The following is a 20,847-nucleotide window of genomic DNA, read 5'->3' on the forward strand; positions in this document are numbered from 1 at the left end:
AGCACTTGGGGGAAATAAGATGGGTCCCCATTGAGACTGCCCAGGTATAGTGTTAATTGTTCCAAATCAAGGCAAATAAATAGATGTTGGCTGTTGGGGTCTCCAGGGATGCTGAAGAAGGCTGAACATAGGTCCACAGCAGCGAACCGTCTTGACTCTAGTGGAACTTGTGACAAAAAGTTGTCAGGTTTGGAGCAACTGGGAAATGGGGAATAAGTATCTTATTAATAGGTCTCAACTCCTGGACAAATTGCCAACCCCACCCATCAGGTTTCCAGTCTGGCAGTTACTGGGGCTGGTCCAGGGAATGATTAGCGACTGAGTGATCAAGGTCTGTTGGTATGAGGTCTTGCACGGCTTCAGGCTTTAGTGGATATTGAGGCAATTTAGGAAGAGGTTTAGTTATGTCTATCTGAATTTTTATAGGCTCTGCACTCTGTTCTCCCAGTGTCAGTATTAGAAGTAGCCCACAGATTTTCAGGCACCTCAGATAAATCAGGGATCTGTGCTGGAATTGTTTCTCTTCTCTTATCAGGGACAAGTTATAAGGGACATAAAAGATCAGGGTCAGGTTGGTAAGGTGAGGTTTCCATTGGAGGCAAAACGTATTAGCCCTTTTAATTTTAGAAAGGAGATCTCTACCTAACAGGTTGACTGGTACTGTGTTACATAGCAAACAAACAAAAAACGACCCACCCACCCCCACACACAAACTTTTTCAGTAAAAGGTCCCAGAGTCATCTGTACTACAGGTTGAGATAGAATCTCTCTCTCAATTTTATTAGATACCCCGACTATAGAAACTTCTTCTTCGCTCCGAGGGATTTGTTGTCCTATGAGAGCTGGGTTTAAAGTAGGGAATGTTGCTCCCATATCTACCAGAATCTGGCAAGGTTTTCCATTGATTTTATTTTTAGTCTTCCCTTAGCTGTTTAAGGGGATTACTGGTAGCAGTTTATCAGAGGATCCCTCAGAGTCGGCTCTGAGAGGGGCCATTTGGGGGAAGATAGGCATTTGAGTAGATGAGGAAGGATTTGAATAAGGCCTTTGATGATGGCTTTTTTCAGTGTCCTATTTAAAGAAAAATGAGACATTGACCCCTGGTCCAGTTTTTGTTTTGTTTTGTTTGGGTTTGGGTTTTTTTTAAGATTTTTATTAGACAGCATGCGCACACGAGCGGGGAGAAGGGGCAGAGGGAGAGGGAGAAGCAGACTCCCTACTGAGCAGGGAGCCCACCATTTTGAGGCCCAAAATGGATGTGAGAAGCAGAATGGCATAACCCCAAGGATAACATTTGACATCCCCTGTATATGGGGCTCGATCCCAGGACCCCAGGATCAAGACCTGAGCTGAAAGCAGACGCTTAACTGACTGAGCCACCCAGGCGCCCTGGTCCAGTGTTTTGATGACAGACTCCTAAGAGGGTGCAATTGGGGGTGGGGGCAGGTATTATTTTAGGTGCCTGGTTCGTAGCTTTTGTAGCTATAAGGCTACTAATTTGGTGGACTTTTGATTTTGGTCTTGTTTCAAAGTCATAATGAGTTAGAGTCACAAGTTCAGTCAAGTCAGTGCCCTTCCATGCCATCTTGTTCATTTATCAGTCCGCTAATCACAGAAGATAATCCATTTACAAATAGGGCAACTAGAGCAGGTTGGGTGGCCTCATTCATTGTATACAACCTAGAATGCCATAGGAAGGGAGCTTGCAGATGGGCTTTAGAGTCCGTCAGATTTGTCTTATTGGCATGTTTGAATCATAGACCAGTCAAATGTGGGCAGTCAAGACTCTGTGAATGGCTTTTAAAAGATTCGTTGCTATCCTGCAGTTTTTTCCTGGTCCATAATGGGACCGTGATGAAGATGTCAAATGTTATCCTTGGGGTTATGCCATTCTGCTTCTCACATCCATTTTTGGGCTTCATCTGCTCCCACCAGGATGTGCACAAGCTGATAAAGATCTGACAGCCTGGCGTCATAGGCCGTGATGAGGACTCAATTCTTCAGAAAACTTTTGGGGTTCCTCCTCGAGTTTAGGAAATTCTTTAATTATGGGTCTTAGTTTGGTTTGGTTTTTGACCAAGGAGTGAAAGATGCCTGAGGAGGATCTCCTGCAGCCTTGGGGGGGTTTATTTTAAAATATAATTATATAATTGTCTCTTCAGGGTGGAAAGGCAATTCAGATAGAGAGTTAGGAGAACATGAGTACTGAGGTAAAGGAGGGTAGACGGGGAGCAGTAGGAGTTATGTCAGTCTGTCTTTTGTTGTAGGGATCTCTGTGTCTTTAATTCTTCATTAGCCTTTTGCTATGAATTTTTCAGTGAAGCTATTTTGGCATCTTGAAGCCTTTTGGAAGCTTCTCCATACCAATTAAAATAGGTATACCCATTCTATTTGTTTGATTTGGGAACCTTTGCTTTCAAGCACACTTCCTAAATGAACAGTCTAAATGAATGCTCCCCCAATAATGGCCATTGCAGTTCTAGGTTGTCTTTAGTAAGAGTTGCCATTTTTGTAGCTGTCTATTGCTTCCGGGACTGTAGTTCTTTATACATAGAATAAGCAGGTGGCACACCTAGCTCTTTGTAATTTAAGAATCTCATTTCTTTAAGCTGTTGGGTCTCCTTGAGCCAAACTAATACCTCAGAGGGATGTGCCACTGGGTTGAGGATTGTGCGGTGTTTCACAGCGTACCTCCCTGTGCAAGAAATTTTCTTGAGGTTTACAGGTGACCTGGTGTCAATCTAACCCATTCCATGACCAACCTATCCTAACGTGAGAGTCTTAGAGTTAGGTGTTGAGCACGGTAACAGCTATTAAGTACTGATCCATGTCCACCGAGTTTGCGGCTTTTTGGCTTCTGAGATTCCCAATTGGCAATAGCCTGTACCCACACAAAGCCAGCCAAACAAGCATGTACACCTTAATGCACCAGCAGTAACCAAAGAGATGTGATGGCAGAGTGGCCAAAAAAAGAGGGATTAGTTGCACCCCCCAGCCATTCCCAGCATGGAACTGTGGACAGAACCAGCAGACCCCAACAACAGGAGGCTGGACTTTAAAGTAAGGGCTGGGACTAGAGGTCAGGGTAGAACCATCTACCAGATCTAGCTAACCCGCTAAGTCCTGGATTGGAAAGCCAATTAGATTAGGAGTTTGATGCAAAGAGAGCAGAGCCCAGAACCGGGGGGTGCTTACCCGTAGCCCTCAGAAAAAACAAGAAAAATAGAACTCGAAGCGTTCACGGATATCACACCTGTGTTTCTTATCATCCCCAGAGGTGTCAGAAGTTTCCTTCAGATCCTACCACTGCCACAAAATCTGTTAAAAACTAAAATTCAACGAGTGAATCTTTAAGATCTTACTGACTTTATTCAGTGATTCATGAATTGGGCAGCATCCCATCTAGCTGATAGAACTCCAAAGAGCTGTACAAAATGGAAGAATTTTATAGGCAGAAGGGGCAGGACAAGGAAGTTATTAGAAAAGTGTGTATTGTTTCAGGCACGGTCACCTTCCTTTGGGGGACAGCAGGGGTCTTTTAGGCAGATTACCTCACTGGTGCTGAGCAGGTAATTCTGGATTGACTGGTTTAAGAGTCCACTCCTGAGAGAGGTTGCTGTTAATTAGGTTAGGTATTAAGTCTTTATTTGGTGATGTGGGCTTAGCATAAGTGACTCCATTTTGGGCCTGTTGTCTCCTTTTTATATTGTGAACTGAGAATACTAACAAGAGAAACATGAAATGTTCACATATGAGTGGACTTCTGCTAATTTTTTAACCTCTGTTTGAAATACTTAGAAACTAAATCAGATTATTCAGCAGTTTATCATCTAAAAGAGGTAACCAAGCAGGGGACTCAAATTTTATAAGTTTTGGATTGTTCCTGAATTAACTGTTAACTGTTCATGATGGCAGAAATCCTATACTAAGGAAGCAGTGCCTTGGTTCCTGCAACATGTGTAGGAAGATGGAAAGAGTAGAGTATTAGCAGCCTGGTCCTCCTCAAGCCTCATTTGTTTTTCCCACTGTTTTCAAAGCCATTGGGAATAATGGTATTTGCTGTGAAACTGTAAGGTAAATATTGCTAAAGAGGTCCACAGTATTATTTGCTCTACTTTCTTACTGTAATACTGCACACTTTTTATCCTTGGACTTAACCTTTAAGAAATTAAAATAGACCAAGTTGTTAACTTAGCAAAACTGTTGACAGTTGAGGACTTTGAGCCTTGCTCACAAGTATTTAATTTTTTCTTTTCATTTTGTAAAGGTACTATTCCAAAGCCACATTTTAGCCACTAAAATAGCGTAGTGACATTTTCTGTTCTACTCCTTTCTGCATTTGAAAGTATTTTCCAAAAAGTATGTTAAAACCAAATGTCAGGCATTTAGTACATTTTTCTGCATAAATTTTATCTTTAGTGAGACCTGACTTTTTAAAAAGGAAAGTAATAAAGCCAAATAATGTGTCTGTGTGTTTGTAGGGGAGGGAGTGGAGAGAAAGCTTTGGTGTTTAAAAAGCTACTAAAACACTTCACAGCTTAAGCCAATAGAAGAGCAAAATTCATCATGTGGGTATTCAGACAATTTGTGACTTGTTCTGTCTGGTTATGAGGCATAAGAGGAAACTAATAATAAATCTTTCTATATATTTCACATTTCCAGCTTGAGCAATAAGTACTATTCTGCCCTTCTTTGTGCTGAATCTCATATACTGTCTAAAGACTGCTTTGTAGAGGCAGTTTGAATAAATAGACCTTTATAAGACTGTCATCATTTTTCCATAAAACTATGGCAGAACAAAAAGTCTTGCACATAAAGCACAGAGAAAAGCAAGTACTCAAAACAGAATATAAATGTTAATATGTTTATTAAAATTTTCATAACTTTGGCTGAACTTTGATTGAAGGCTTGTAGGAATTAGAGTCTGCTCTGGAGGATTTTATATAGACAACTGTAAACCCAAAAGTCATAATTGAATTTATGAGTGTGTGCTGGGTTTAAAATTATAATCCTTGTATATAGGAGGTAAATGTGGTCTTTATTAGAATCACAGTTGGCTTTTTTATGCCATTGGCGTATCTTAAATGTTTATACTCTGGCTTAATTTCTGGGCATAAATCACAATTAAGTTCATTCAGCTGATTTTTATGGAGTACCAGCCGTGCCAGGCACGGTTCTAGGCACGTGGGTCCCTTCGCACACAACACAAATGTTTTTGCCCTTGTGGCGTTTACATTCTCAGGGAAGGACATAGAAAAACAGATTCAACATAAATTCGTAATATAAAGTCAATTGTACAGTTTCAGAGGTTGGTAAATTCTGTGAAAGACACTAAAAGCAGGGCAGATTCAGAGGAATCAGGATTTTGAATCAGATTGTGGTAGCTTGTTGAAAAGGTCACATTTTTGAACAGACTCTTTAGGAAGACTCAGGAATGGGTTTATTTTGACCTTTTAATTTTATTGACTCGTCATACCCCTGAGATAGAGGAGAGATGAGAACTTGAATCAGTCTGTAGAAGTCTGGTGTCAATAGCTACTTTGGAAAAAATGATGCTCTTTCAGCAAGGCTCCCACTTTTTTTTTTCTTTTCTTTTCTTTTTTTTATTTTTTTGACATTAGCATACAAGTTGATGCTTCATTGATAGGATTTTTCTTCCGCTATGAAAGTGTAACAGAGGAAAAAAGCCCTGAACCTCTGGCAGGGCTTGTTATGAACTGCTAAGTTGCTGTATTTTCTATGTAGTTTGATTGAACTTTAAATTTAGTTTTATAAGCAACTTTGTCACTCGCCAGCACAAAATCCAGCCACCCACTATTGTGATCATTGTGAGTCAAATATTAAATAGCATGGTAGTTTCTATTTTATGCCTAGAGCAACAAAAATAGTAGTGCTACAATAGGATAAGTAGGCTTTTTATAACGTATCTGAGCTGAAGAATACCTAGAGATTTCATTTGATTTTTCTTGTAATAAATCAAATGAGTAAGTGTGTTTTTTCAGGTAACAAAAGCCATTTGGATACTGAGTACAGACTCCAGCAATTTTGCTATTTTTCTCTGGATAGTAAGAGGAACAAGTCTGGCCAATACTATAAAAGTGTCTGGGGGAAAACGTGGAAGAATTTTCATGTTAAGCAGGGCAGGTCCACTGGAGGTAAACACATAGTTAAACCACATAGTTAAAAACCTCATCCATGAGAGGAGCTTTCACGCAATACGCCATTTTTATGCCTGTGTCAGGATGTACAAAGATCATGAGCAAAAGCAAATAGTACTTGATAGAGCAACAGATTTCTCTCCAGTGTATAGTTTAATACTGCACAGAAATCCAAACAAGAATGGATTTTATTAAATGTGTTCTGTTACATGAGTGCATTTTGTGTTAAGACTAATTTGGCCAATCTCCTCTACCTGTATCTACCTCTTTCTGAGAAGTTTCTTTCCTAACAGATGAGTAACACTGTAATCTTCAGCACGATTGTCCTTTCATGTGTAAGGTACCACTCATCTATATTTACATTAGTAAATTCATTTTGATGCTCATCAACTTTAACAAAATGCTACACTGGACATTTACAAGTAACTTTATTGTCATTTTTTTGTAGACTACATGAGTGTCTTTAAAAAAAATATATATATATATATTACATTTCAGGGGCACCTGGGTGGCTCGGTCAGTTAAGTGTCCAACTCTTGATTTCAGCTCAGGTCATATATCTCAGGGTTCCAAGATTGAGCCCCGCATCGGGTTCTATGCTGGGCATGGAGCCTGCTTAAGATTCTCTCCTCCCTCTGCCCTTCTCCCCTGCTCATGTGTTCTCTCTTTCTCAAAAAAATTAAATAAATAAAATGTATCACATTTCATAGATTTCAATTAAATCATTTTCACAGTAGTAATACATTATTGTTCTAGTAGGTATTCACTTAGGGTCTGCACTAACATATAAATAAGTAGATGGTTGAAGTTTTAAGTACAATACCACAGAGTATGTCCATAATTTTTTTTTTTAGTATGAGAACACCATACCCATATTTTAGAGCATTCTTTCAGTGTACCTACAGTTTCAGAGTGCTACTGTGGGCACTGGTTTTATTTCTTCCATGCTTTCTCCACTCATTTAGCTTTTTTTGATTTTAAATTGTATATGTCTGTTTCAGATTCAGAAGGTAGATCTTTTGGGGGGCCATGTCTACAGCATGAAAAACTTCTGTGCATCAACTATGACTTAATTTTAAAAGTGTATTATGCTAACATTCTAATAGAAGCCTATTTCTTGTTTTCCATCCACAAAGATTTATTACAAATTATAAACCCTTATACACATCCATGGATTAAAAAGAAGAAAATCTGAAAATACAACAGTGAAAACATTCAGCGTCTTAGAATTACATGGATAATGGGTCAGTAATGTCAACAGAGGTGGAGGTCATTTGGGGCAAAGGCGTTGTATATGTGTAAATGCTCCTCTATACATAAACAAAGGCTGAGAATTTGCATATAGATTTTTTTTTTAATCTTCTTTTTAAGATAGAAATAAAGGCATTTTTGCTTTTAGTTTAAAGCGAGTATTTCCTTAAATGGAAAGTTTTAAACAGAAACACTTTAACAGCATCATTATGGATACCCTAAATGGGCTGTATTTCTTTGGCTGAAATGAATGAACCTTTGTATAAAATCACACACAACACGTTTGCCTACTTTCAGGAAGGAGTTACTAATTAAATGTACAAAAGTAATAAAAACAGTATGCCTTCCTAATTTTCTTAATTATTCTAATTGATACAGTTTTTATAAGAACATCAACTAATGCGAATTAATGGCTTTATTCTTTCTTGTATTTGCACACACACAGTTGATTTTGTAAATTCTTATGGAATTAAAAAAATGAAACGGATACTTATTTACATGTTTTGGTTTGAATAGAAACATTCTTCTATGTTGTTTTCGAGCTAGAAAAACATCAGTTTTAGTTCGCTGCCTGGATTCCAAATTAATGAATTCCAAATGATTTTTAAGGTGCTTTTTTTGGTTTTTACTTACCTATCATCATTGTATTTTATTTCCTTCGTCCTAAATCTAGAATGCTGACACACGGCCTAGCATACATTGTCTTCAGTAAGTTTCATACAGACTTTTCCAAGGTTCTGCACAGAATGAGTTTTGAGGTCCTCAGATCTGACTTACCCTTTTTGTAGCTGGGGGGTCTCTGTGTAATCCGTGAGCAGATAGTCATCACTATCCAAGGTGCGGGGCAGCTTGGAAACTGGCTGAGAGACTGAAGCTACGGGTCACAGGCATAATCAGACAGTGGATAACTGGCTACCTGAGTTTGTATTTTATTGACATTCTTTTGATAAGATGATAGGCAGTATGGAAAGAATACAGACCTTTTGAGTCCGAACACCAGTTGAGGCACACTCCAGACCTTAGGAAAATTGCATTTAGGAAAATGTCTTCACCTCTCATTGTTTTCTCGTCTGCAAAATGAGGACGGTAATACCTCAGAGGATTAGTAACGGTGTATGTTAACCGTGTAACACATGCCTGCCACAAACAAACCTCAGTGTGTCATCATCATAGTTATTCTTTTCCAAAGCCTATTGTCTGTGATTTAAATATGTGCTATTTAGATTATCATCTTTCTCTTTAAACATTAACAAGCACACCTGAAAACAAACTATAGGGTAACCAATTTATATACATATGTGTATGTGTATTTCACCAATTGCGGTAACAGCTGCTGTATCGAAGGGGAAATGAGTCTGTCCCACTGCAGAGTGAACCTAACTTAGTCTGCATCCCTCAAGTGGCCTGCAGTGTAAATAGATACTGTATCCTAAATACAAAGCAGCCAACCGAAAGTGCTGTGAACTTAACCCCTAGCCATGGGGGAACAGGGGTGTGGAGCTTAGCTGGTGATCTTAAGGTTAAGATCTAAAAAGAAAAATTCTAGAACTTCAGCAATGTGGATGACAGAATTGATCCAAGAGCTTCTCAGGGAAAATGCTGTTTGGAGGCCCTCAGGACAATTTTGTAGTAAGAATGATGGAAGCCATATCCCTGCTTTAACCATTTTTATAAGGAAACTCCCACCTTTGAAGATGATGACCTCAAATCTGGGGAAAATTTTTCAAATAAAATCTTTTGCCACTGAACATTCTTGGCATACTCCATGAGTGTGCAGTGAAGCAAGCTCACTACAAAGAGATTATATAAAGGGGTAAAATTGAATACAGTCAAAACGTCAGGGTATCTTATTAGAGACAGCATACTTTTCCCCTCTAATTCAAGCACAACTAGTTTTTTCCTCCAGAGTTAAAATAAATCATTGTGTTTTTTGGCATGGGTAGTAGAAGAAAGAAAAAAAGAAAACAAAAAAGAAGCTAGGCTCTCACTCAACAAAGTATCTCACACTCTGGGAAGCACTCCAGAGCTGAGACCTGCCGAAGAAACAGTATATTCATGTCACCCTTTTAGTCCTGGGTACTGGGGCTGGGGGTGGGCATGGCAGGCCCGCACACGCTCTTTAAGTTGAGTGTTTTATTCGCCTCTTTTTCTTCGAGCATATATAACTAAGTTGGCATCATCTATACGGAGAACACAGCTCCATTTGTAATACCCCTTGTTTTCCTTTTTCGTTTTCTATTAAAGAGTACGTTTTAGCACTTTAAATATTTTGAGTACCTTCAGAGTAGATCAAATACATACACCCCAAATGGTGCCTGGCATTTCGCAGTCAGTCAATACTCTTTCACTTTCCTCCTCTCTCACCGGGGTCCCATTTCTCCTCGCCATCCCGAGTTCTGCCTTGCCATGCCTGCACGACAAGGGCACCCTCGCCCTGTCCTCTCTGCCACACCGCAGTCCTGGCTGAGATGAGATAGACGGATTCCCTTCCCTGAAACTTGCTGGTCCACAGCCGAATCGTCACCTTCCCCCTTCTTCTCTGTATTTTAAGATCCAGAGAGCCAAGTGCAAACGTAAGCTCTACCAACTCCTGTTGGGGACCATGAGCACGTTCCCTCACTGTCATATCCAGGCATTCTAGATGCAGATGCTGTTACGTACATTTCGCTCCCATTCCTTTGGTTCATTCAGCAAATAGTTTTACCTCCAGAAGAGCATAATTACTGAGTATAATTGAAATGAATAAAACTAACGAGTGCCTACAGTTTGCCAGCTGGTGAACAAGTCGATGACACCTCTGTTTTCACAGAGCTCACAGGCTGTTAGAGGAGAGAGACGGGTAAACCGACAGTTATAGTATAGTGGGATTAGTCCTTTGAATTGGGAGCAAAGGGAATGCATGAACTTGGTACCAAACCCAAATTTAAAGTTGTTAGGGCAGATTCCCTGAAGTATATCTAAGCTGAAACAACAGAGAAGAACTAGCACATGTAGAGGCACCTGCGTGGCTCAGTCGGTTAAGCATCCAATTCTTGGTTTCGACTCAGGTCGTGATCTCAGGATGCTGAGGTCAAGCCCCCTTTCGGGCTCTGTGCTCAGTGTGGAGTTTGCTTAAAGACTCTCCCTCTCCCTCTGTCTCCCTCTGCCCCTCCCCACCCCATGCGTCTCTCTCTGTCTCTCTCAAAACAAAACAAAAACAAAAACACACGAAGTCCTCTTCATCCTTGCAACCTTGCAAAAGCAGGCAGAGCATCCTTGGAAAAGCAGGCAGCATGTGATGAGGCCCTGACAACACAAAGGAGAACCTGCCACATTTCCAGAAGCAGGGGAACCTCCATGTAGCTGGAGCGAGCAAGGCATGGGAAGGAGTGGCAAGGATGAAAATCAGAGACACAGAGGTAGCTCACAACGTGCAATCTGTATAAACCTGTCAGAGAATTTCTGTTTGATTCTGTAGGCAGTGGAGGCAGAATGTGAGATGCTGGTGAGAAGTGGCAGAAGCTGGAGTCAGGGTGGCAGAGACGGGAGGGAGCAGTGGCCAAGGGACATCTTAAGGTGAAGGGAAGTTTGTTGTTTTAAGGTAGGAGAGAATTTATTCGCTGTAAGTGCTGACAGAAAGGAGCTAGCTGGAAGAGGTGGAAGATTCAGGAAGAGCGATCTCTGAGAGAAGGTGTAAAAGTGTATGACTGCAGAGAAGTATCTAGATGATGGTCTAGGTGGGTTTAGATATAGAAGTTTCTAGAAGGGACTTCGAAGACCTTTCCACTTGTTGGACTCTGTATTCTCTGGAGTAGATGAGGTCTTCTACTGAAGAAGTTGCATTCACTCCACAGATTTTTATTGAGGGCTTGCTTTATGGGGGTGGTAAGTGATGTAACAGGATTCTTGCCCTCATGGGGCCCCTGTCTAGTGGGAAAGACAGGCCATGCAGTGATACATTACGCAGTTGTTGAATGGTGACTTTTAAGTATTGGGAAGGTAGGATGCTCTGAAAACCTAAGAATGAGAAACATGATCGACAGGGTCAGGACAGTCTTGCAGACTTGCTTGAGGAAGATCTGTTTGAGCCAAGCTCTGACGTTTCAGAACTCGCTGGGGCTCCCGATGAAGGAGGGAACTTGAGCAAATGCTTCGAGGCAGGAGGACGGGGCAGGGACGGGCTCACATGGAGCCTTGTAAACCGTGTGAAGATTTTAATCTTTTTCGGAAGAGCCTCTGGAAACTACATTTCCGAGAATGTTAAGCAAGGGAGTGACAGGATCCGAACAGCTCCTTAGAAGAACCTCTGCTGCTGCTGGTGGCGGCAAGGAGGCTAGTCAGCAGGTGCGGGGCCGCCGAGGAGGCTGGTCAGCAGGTGCGGGGCCGCCGAGGAGGCTGGTCAGCAGGTGCGGGGCCGCCGAGGAGGCTGGTCAGCAGGTGCGGGGCCGCCGAGGAGGCTGGTCAGCAGGTGTGGGGCCGCTGAGGAGGCTGGGCCAGGGGAGAGGTAAACAGGGCGGCTCCCTGGACTAGACTGGCCGCGGCGGCAATCAAGATGGTAGACCTGCAGACTCTTGAGGAGGTAGAATTGACAGCCTTTGGCAATTGTTTGACGGGGGAGGGGATATGTAAGCCAGCTGGAGACTCCCACCTGTGGCTACAGAGGAGTGGAGCATTGCAGTTATCATCGTGGGGATGTGAGAAATACCGTAGATAGGAGAACGTGGAATAATTGCCGGAGAGCGTGTAAGTCTCGTTTGTTCATGGAGAGCAGGAATGTATGGCAGGACTGCTCCAGGGCTGTCTGGGTTTCCGGCACTCGTCTAGGTGTGGGGAGGGGCTGCAGGATTGATCTTAGACTGGAGGTTTCCGGCAAGTGTGATAGAAGGACAGTGTGTAAGAGATTTGAGAGTATTAGCAAAATAGGAGACATGATGGCCCATGGAAGTGAAGGCATGAAGGGTTGTTAGATAGGAAGGAAAGAAATGAGAACTAGAAAGAAATGAGCACTAGAGGTCCTTGCGACAGTAGGTGTGGGAGGCATAACCGAGTGACAGATCTCAAGGGATCAGAGATCAAAGTCCTATTGGGAAGTTTGAATTTAATATTTCAGTAGTGAAAGAGCTGCTGGTGATGGCAGAGTCTCGAGGTCGGCCCCGTGAGTGGTCGAAGCGAAGTAGAGGAGAAGGTCGTTCGAGACTCGGAGTCAGGGAGGTTAGAGGCTGGCATTTTGAAGGATATTCACGTGGATGCTGAGCTCACCCAAGGCGATGGCAGGAATTGAGGTGCAGAGGATGACAAGAACCAGGGGCTAACGTCTCAGAACAGTGGCTCTCGACGGGGGTGGCACTGCCCACTGGGAAGCATATGGGCATTTACTCTTTTATAAAGTCAGAATAGCTGAGGGGGCCAGGAATGTAGACGTGCCTTTCTGCGGAACACAGATCCGACCTGCATCCCGTATACTCTCGCAGATGTTTGTAGTGAACATTCAGGGACCAAACAGATCAACATAGGGTGGGGTGTCAAGATAAGAGGTCTGCCTTCTGGGACAACGAAGCACTATCCCATCCCATATATTTTTATGCTATACTTACATGTAAAGTGAGGGTCATTTGCAAAAGTATCATTTTCTTCACTTTGATAGTCTTGACCTGTTCTATTTCATCTGAGGCTGTTTCCCCCGCCCCTTACCATACCCCCCAAGTCTCCCAGTTGCTAGTCTTTATTATCCTATTTTCCTGCACCTTTGGGCTTCCATTTTCAGGTACTTTCTCATATGGAATGGTTCCTGAGCTTATTACTCTTAAATCCCACCATATTATTGGTGGGTGCAAACATCTGACGTCATTAGGTTTTCTAGTCATGTCCAAGCATTTACATATTGAAATACATATTTTATTATAAGTACTTTTTTGTCTTTCATATATTACAGTGAGGGCATTTTATTAATTTGGAGGGCTAGTGCATTACATTGGCTCCGAATTCCATTTCAGGGCATAAATGGGATATTACAGAGTATTTACTATAAAAAGGGAGAGCTGAGCCCCAGGGAATTGGTACTTGACAGCAGTTCCTGGCAAGACGGAAGGTGTTAGTGAGTGACCAGTAGTGGGGTGGGGGGGTGCGGAGGGAACAGGGGAGGGCCCTAAAAGTGTCAGCAAAGCAAGGAAGGCATAGCCTCCCAACTCCAACTTCATCTTCACTCACACTTTTCCCTCCACGGGACACCCACCGTTCTCTTCTCCGTTCACCTGTCTGTTCTTCATTGTCTGGCATAAAACCTTATTCTTCTCAAAGCCCAGAAGAAGAATTAGGCAAGAGAATGAACACAAATGCCTGGATTCACACGGATTCCTCCCAAGAGAGGGAGCGTGATTACTTTCCGAATTAGCATGAAGTCTAATCGAGGTTCAAAGGCGTTAACTTTGTCCGTGACGTAGTCCCCCCGGGCTGCTGTAACGACACACCACAGCAGGGGTGGCCTGTCCACAACGGGAATTGACTTCTCACAGTCCTGGAGGCTGGGCAGTTGGTGGTCAGGGTGCCAGGGCGAGGGCCCTCTGCCAGGTCACACACATCTGGTGTGTCCTCACGTGCTGGAACTGGAGGGAGCTCTGTGGAATCTCTTTTATAAAAGAACACTGATCCCTTCCCGAGGGCTCCAGCCTCCTGACCTAAGGACCTGCGCAAAGCCCCACCTTCTACCACCTTGGGCGCTGGGGTTCCAACATGTGAATTGGGGGTGGGGGGCACACCCATTCAGACCCCGGCACCCAGCATCACCAGGGAAAGGAGTAGTGAAGAGGGGACTCTAACCCAGGGCAGTCTGGGCTTGCAGCTTGCCTTCTGCCCAGCGCACGCACCACTGTTAAATGGACCCTGATGGCAGAGACGCTAGCCATTCGGGCCTTGTGACCTTCTAACTTGTTTTCCGACTCCTACTTGAAAGTGCTTTTTGTGTTGCCCCTAGTCTCATAATTGTTTTGTGTGACTCTCTCCATGCAATTAGTTTCTTTGAAGGCAGAGTTCACTTTTGTTCGCTACAGCAGCTACAGTATGCCTTGTCCATGGTGGGTGTTTAATCTGTATACACGGACTGCTTAGACACCTAAGGCTTGTGCCAGTTTTCAAACACTTAAGGACCCACTAAAAACGTAGTGTCACGAGAGTTACCTTGACCAAAGTACATGTGGCGGATGGTTTTGCAAATTTAAAACGCATCATTAGATTTGGATCAAAAATACAATTAACGTTCAAAGATGTTCTTTTATTAAGCCCTAAAAATGTTTGAAATTGAAATGACTGGTGCCCAGACTCTGAACTTTGACTTTTTCAGGCATACGTACATTTTTAGGCTCTTCTGGATACCATCACTTGGTGATATATACTCAGCTACTCTTGAGTGTGTTTCACTGAAAACATAAATATTTCTCATCTTTTTAATAGAAAGGCAGGGATTTAAATTTTGGTGGTAAAAAAGCAACAAACGAACTAGCTTTTCCTTAGGTACACCTGAACTCGAGATACTCTTTACTTGGGATGCCAAGTGGGATCCATGTTCTCAGGCTGTCTTAGGGATCCAGGTGAATTACAGACGTGTGTATGTGGTGTTTTGTTATATAACGTGTTTATATTCTCCTGTTTTTCAGGTCCTGTAGGAGTAGGTCTGAATGAACTGAAACGAAAGCTGCTCATCAGCGATACCCAACACTACGGTGTGACAGTGCCCCGTAAGTTCCCTGCACCCCCAATAACAATCGGTCAGCACTGATGAAAGATGGGTGGCACCTGACACGGTTCCAGGCGTTCAGCCTCTGGACCCACAACAGCCCTAGCAAGTATGCAGCAACACTCTCCACTTTTTACAGTGGAGGAAACTGAGGCATGGGAGTGAAAGGGTTGCCCCAGACTGCAGAGACCGTTGGTGGGACGTTTGTTAATCACGGCTTCTCTATTCTCAGTTTTTATGGTGAATTTTAGTATGCATGTGACACTAAATTAGTATTTACTAATTTTCTCCTAGATAAAAGCCTGACTCTTCTACTTCCTAAAATAAGTGCTAATATTTTCCAGAGGTTTTCACCAGGTTTAAGATCAGAAGGACCAAACCACAGAGAGCCGAAGGAGGCCTCTTCTAATAGAAGCCTTTCTTAATTACTTTTTATATGTAGTAATTGGCAGATGGTGTTAAATGGGCCTTTCATGGCCATATAATCCAAATATGGTGGGCTTCTTTTCAGTATACAGAATTAGATCTATTTTTATAAAAGAGGTTTTCATAGGCTTTCTTACAAGTGAAATGTGATGCTGGAAGCATTTTGATCTCCAGAATAAATGCCATTTGACTACTTAATATGTTGATGTTAGAAAGCCGTCTAAAAGGCTAAAATTGAAATGTTGGCTTTTTCAAGTGGTTTTGGTCCTGTTAAAAACAAAACAAAACAAAACACACAACTGTTTGTATATGGCCCTGAGCAGTGTTCTCTAGTTTTGGAAGAGTTTGACTTTATTTTAAAATTATAGTTTTCTATTACCTCAAGTTACTCCTTGTTACTGCATTTTTCCAAATTATTGTTTATAATCATTTTCAGCCATACGTTACAGGGCCCTTGGTTTCCACCAACAGAGATGAAAGGAAAGGAAAAATGTGGAAATGTGGGATTAAACAGTGTTTTTTTTTTTCTTTAACTTTAATTCACTTCTCTTGCAAAAGCTGGCTTGCAATATATGGGTAATTCGAGAATTTTACAAAACAATTGTCAGTCTTACAGGGGAGTAGTTACAAAGCACCTGGAGGGTGGAAAAATGGATTACAAAGGGAAAAAAATGCATGTATTAATCTCCTAACTCGTATTCATCTACTTTATTTGTCTTAGTTTATTTCATCGTCCCAACCACTGGGCGACATCTGCCTGCCACAGAGGAGGGAAGAGAAAGGCTATGGGACTTACTCAGAGTTGTACTCATCACAGTTGCATGCACCATGATTCTACTTTTCATGTCCCTCCTATACAGCACTACCCAGTCTTTTCCAACTATGAATGCTCTTTATTGGCACATAGTTAGTAATAAACATCAATTTATTTGGAAGATGATAAATACCAATAAGACTGTCTCTGAAACATAACCCTTTATGGTAGTTTTGGTGTTACTCAAGGACCTGGGGCAACGTACTTGGGCCTCAGTCTATCCAACACTTTCAGATAATACCTGTCTCCGAGGTTGTTACAGAAATTGACAACCTCCAGAAAGGTTCTGGGACTGGGACTCTCCAAAGAAATCCCCGAAGTAGTAATTTTCCACTCAGATTCACTTTTAAACAGGTGTTAATGTCAGAGGATCCCCACAGAGCAGTGTTTTCCAGACTTGCCTGATGATAAAAATCTCTTGGGCTTCTTAGGAAAAGATTCCAAGACCTTTCCAAAGAGATCCTCCTTCAGGAAACCTGACAGAATGCCTGAAAATCTATTTTATATATCCCAAGTGACTCATAACACTGGACATTTTGGGAAAATAACAGCCAATAGCATCAACTCAGGATGATTTCATTAATTACAGAAGAATGTATTTTAAGAACGGTTTTGGAATTTTAGATTGTTTTGCTTTGTAAAATACTCCAGGTAGAGTCTTGATTATCTAGAGAAAAATTATTGCTTTGATTATTCCACCAGTATTCTGTTCGATGTTTAACTATAAATCTTCCCCAAAATGCACTAAATCTCCATCAGAATGGGTAAGTTGAAAATGATGCGGAGCAATGAAACTCTCACGTATTGCTGGCGGGAGTGTAAATTAATTTCACCCACTTTGGAAAACTAAGTGGCAGTATCTACTAAGGCTGAGCGAGCATCTACCCCGTGACCCCGCGATCCCACTCTTAGTACGCAGCCAGCAGAGATGCACACAACATGCACTCTTAGATAGTCTTAGAAACATTATTCAGAAGAGCCCCAAACTGGAAACGACCCGAATGCCCAGCAGCTGTAGACTGGATAGGTACGTGATGGTATATTCATACAACGGAAGGCTATGATGCACAATTTGCTACTACAATGCAGCAATATGAATAAACCCCCCAAACATGTTCAGTGAGAGGAGGCAGACAACGAAAGAGAATATGCAGTATGACTCCATGTTTACAAATACGATAAAAGCAGTGCTAACGTGCTCTTAGAAATCTTGAGGAGGTGGGTTGGAAGGGTGGTTCTGGAGTGCTGGAGATGTTCCGTTTTGTGGTAGAGTGCTGCCTACCCGGGTGTTTTCGATCTGTGGAAGCTCATTACGTTTATGTGTGAACTTCTCTGTGTATCACACTTCAGGGTTTTGAATGTTAAAAAGAAATACTTGGTACTTTAGTTCACTGTGGTTTGCTGATGTCGATTTGCTGGTCTCGACTGCACGACGGTTATGGAAGATGAACACCTTCCTTTATTGGAGAAAACTGAGTGATAGTTACATGGAATCTTCTGTAGGCTGTTTTTGCAACTTATTGTGAATCTATAATTATTGCAATTTAAAAAAATTAAAGGGATGCTAAATGAGGTAAATACTGGTGCTCTTGAGCTAAAATGGCAGAACAGATTATGTGATCTTTACAAAATACCTGTGTCGCCACGTTAAACGTTCCAAGTTGGGCGCCTGGGTGGCTCAGTTGGTTAAGCGACTGCCTTCGGCTCAGGTCATGATCCTGGAGTCCCGGGATCGAGTCCCGCATCGGGCTCCCTGCTCAGCAGTGAGTCTGCTTCTCCCTCTGACCCTCCCCTCTCTCATGCTCTATCTCATTCTCTCTCTCAAATAAATAAATATAATCTTTAAAAAAAAAATAAATAAAAAAAAAATAAACGTTCCAAGTTGCTTTTAAGCCGAGGCCCATTTTCTGCTGGTTTGCTTCTTTGTGGCAAATTTCATCCTTGATGAGCAGCGTCAACACTGTTTTAAGGCTCTACGTTATCATCAACAAATTTAAATGACTATTAATGTAACCAGTCTTTCAAAAGGCTGTCTCAGTAAATTAAAATAGTTAACAAAAAGTATTGCATTGATCTATGTGAGTGCTGTGAATTGTGTAAGACTGATAAATCACAGATCTGTACCTCTGAAACAAATAATACATTATAGGTTTAAAAAAAAAAAGATAGCAGGAAGGGAAAAATGAAGGGGTGGAAATCAGAGGGAGAGACGAACCATGAGAGGCTATGGACTCTGAGAAACAAACTGAGGGTTCTAGAGGGGAGGGGAGGGATGGGTTAGCCTGGTGATGGGTATTAAAGAGGGCACGTTCTACACGGAGCACTGGGTGTTATACGCAAACAATGAATCATGGAACACTACATCAAAAACTAATGATGTAATGTGTGGTGATTAACATAACATAATAAAATTTTTAAAAAGTGATATTAAAAAAAAAAAGTATTGCAGTAGATGTCAAAGACTTGATGAATCACTTCCACAGTCTTTCTAGTCTGGAATTTGGGCACTCACAGTCAACCACACCTGTTAATCACTTTGTGGTTTCTCATGAAAGCATATATCACAGTTATATGTTTTCATAGGTTTCAAGGAGCTCGTGTTCGATAACACTTCTTTGTCCATAGAAAACCCCAGTTGAGATTTCTAAAATATATATATAAAAACTAGGGTACCAATTAAAAAATTTTTTTTTCTTATCTCACCATGGCCGTTACTTGGGAATTTTGTTGGAAGCAGGGGAAGAGGGTAGAGTTGGAGTTTGTCTCCTATGTGTTTGAGGTTTGTCTTACACTGTAAACATAGTGGGTACCCAGATAGTGAACTGTAGTGAGGTAGTGGCCTGCATTGTGGTTAATATGTCCATCTTTCCCTTTGAAGTTCCCTTGAGAATTTCCAGATCCCTTAATTCAGGATTCCTTACTGTGAATGAGTTTGTGAGATTCCTATGGTCCCTCAGTGCAATAAACACGAAAATTCTTCAGTGGTAAAGTTACATCAAGCTTGGATAATTTGGGGTGCTCGTGATAAGCAAACAGTCTTGACTGTAGATATGTCCAGTTTTAAATGTGTTTATCAGTGTCATAAATGTCTTGTTCGCTTGATGTAGTTCTACTTTTAACCCTCCCTAGGGGACTCTGTATGTCAGGGCAGTGATCCTTAAAACTGTGTGGGCTACATTTGAAGAGTGTCCTGACATTACAGTTGAAGAAAGGAAGCCTTTTCTCAGTTCGCCAGAGACCAATTAATGCCCATAAAATTCTCAGTTTTGATTTTCACCAATACATTTTTATGAAGCTAACTATTTGTTAAAGGAACACCAGTAAACAAAACGAAGCTGTTGAAGTAATAAATGAATATTAACCCTAAGTTTGAAAGCAGGGCATCATACTAATTTTAATAGCTTTTAAACTCTTGGGTGCATATTGTGTTATACACACATGATAGAGTCTATTTCTGTTGTGAAATTCATTCTTAGCTTTTATGATAGAATTAAGTTTATTAGTATGTCATGCTATTACTGCAAAGGGTGTGACACTTCATAAAAAAATAGCATAACTTCTTGGTGCTTTAAGAGCAGAAATATGAAAAACTGTTTCAGGAGATCTGAATGGTGTATTAAAATATGCTTGGTAACTAAATAAAAGTCCATTAAAATTTTAGATATAATTTAAATTAATCGGGTTTGTATTGAGGTACTTTTTCCCACTTCCCTCAGCTTTTGTTTTCTATATTACTAAGATATAATTGGAATAAATAAGCTGCACATATTTAAAATGTACAATTAGATCAATTTTAATATTCATAGACACACATGAAATCATCACTACAATCAACATAATGAACATTTCCATGTCTTCAAAAAATTTCCCCATGCATTTTGTAATCCATCCTTCTACCCCTGGCTTTGGGCAACCATGAATCTACACTCTGAAACTATAGATTAGTTTGAATCATCTAGCACTTTATATAAATAAAATTATACAATATGTTCCCAGATTCTTTTTGCCTGGCTTATTTCACCCAGCATGAGTTTGAGAGGTTGTTTCACAGATCAGCAGTTCATCCTTTTTCATCGCTCAGTGGTATTGCACTGTATGGAAATTCTGTTATTTATTTATCCATCCATTTACCTGTTGATGGATATTTGGGGGTTGCCCCCATTTTTGGTTATTACACGTAAACCTATAAGCTAAATATTCTAATGAACATATGTTTTTGTTTCTGTTGGGTAAGTATGGAGTAATAGAATGGCTGGATCATATTTAATTTTTTAAGAACCTACCCAAACCATTTTCCAGAATGGTTATACCATTTTCCAGCCCAGTAGCAGTGTATGCAAGATCTAGTTTTTTGCAGCTTTGCCAACAATTGGTATAGACAGCCTCTTAAATTTTTCTCCGTGTGATACAGCCCTATCTCAGGGATATTACGGGTTCAGTTCCAGACCACCACAATAAAGTAAATACTGCAATGAAGCAGCTTAGATGAA

General features: G+C 41.2%; 1 protein-coding gene across 5 annotated transcripts in view; it reads left to right on the forward strand.

The window, feature by feature from the left end:
- Nucleotides 1-20,847, forward strand: part of MPP7 (membrane palmitoylated protein 7) — a 289,462-nt gene that overhangs the window by 253,610 nt on the left and 15,005 nt on the right. For all 5 annotated transcript variants that reach the window (XM_027593230.2, XM_027593227.2, XM_027593229.2 and 2 more), the window contains one exon: nt 15,038-15,118. In XM_027593230.2, the coding sequence (XP_027449031.2) occupies nt 15,038-15,118 (81 nt within the window). The remainder of the gene's footprint in view (nt 1-15,037; nt 15,119-20,847) is intronic.

Source organism: Zalophus californianus, chromosome 9 (genome assembly GCF_009762305.2).
Source record: "Zalophus californianus isolate mZalCal1 chromosome 9, mZalCal1.pri.v2, whole genome shotgun sequence".
Taxonomy (NCBI): domain Eukaryota; kingdom Metazoa; phylum Chordata; class Mammalia; order Carnivora; family Otariidae; genus Zalophus; species Zalophus californianus.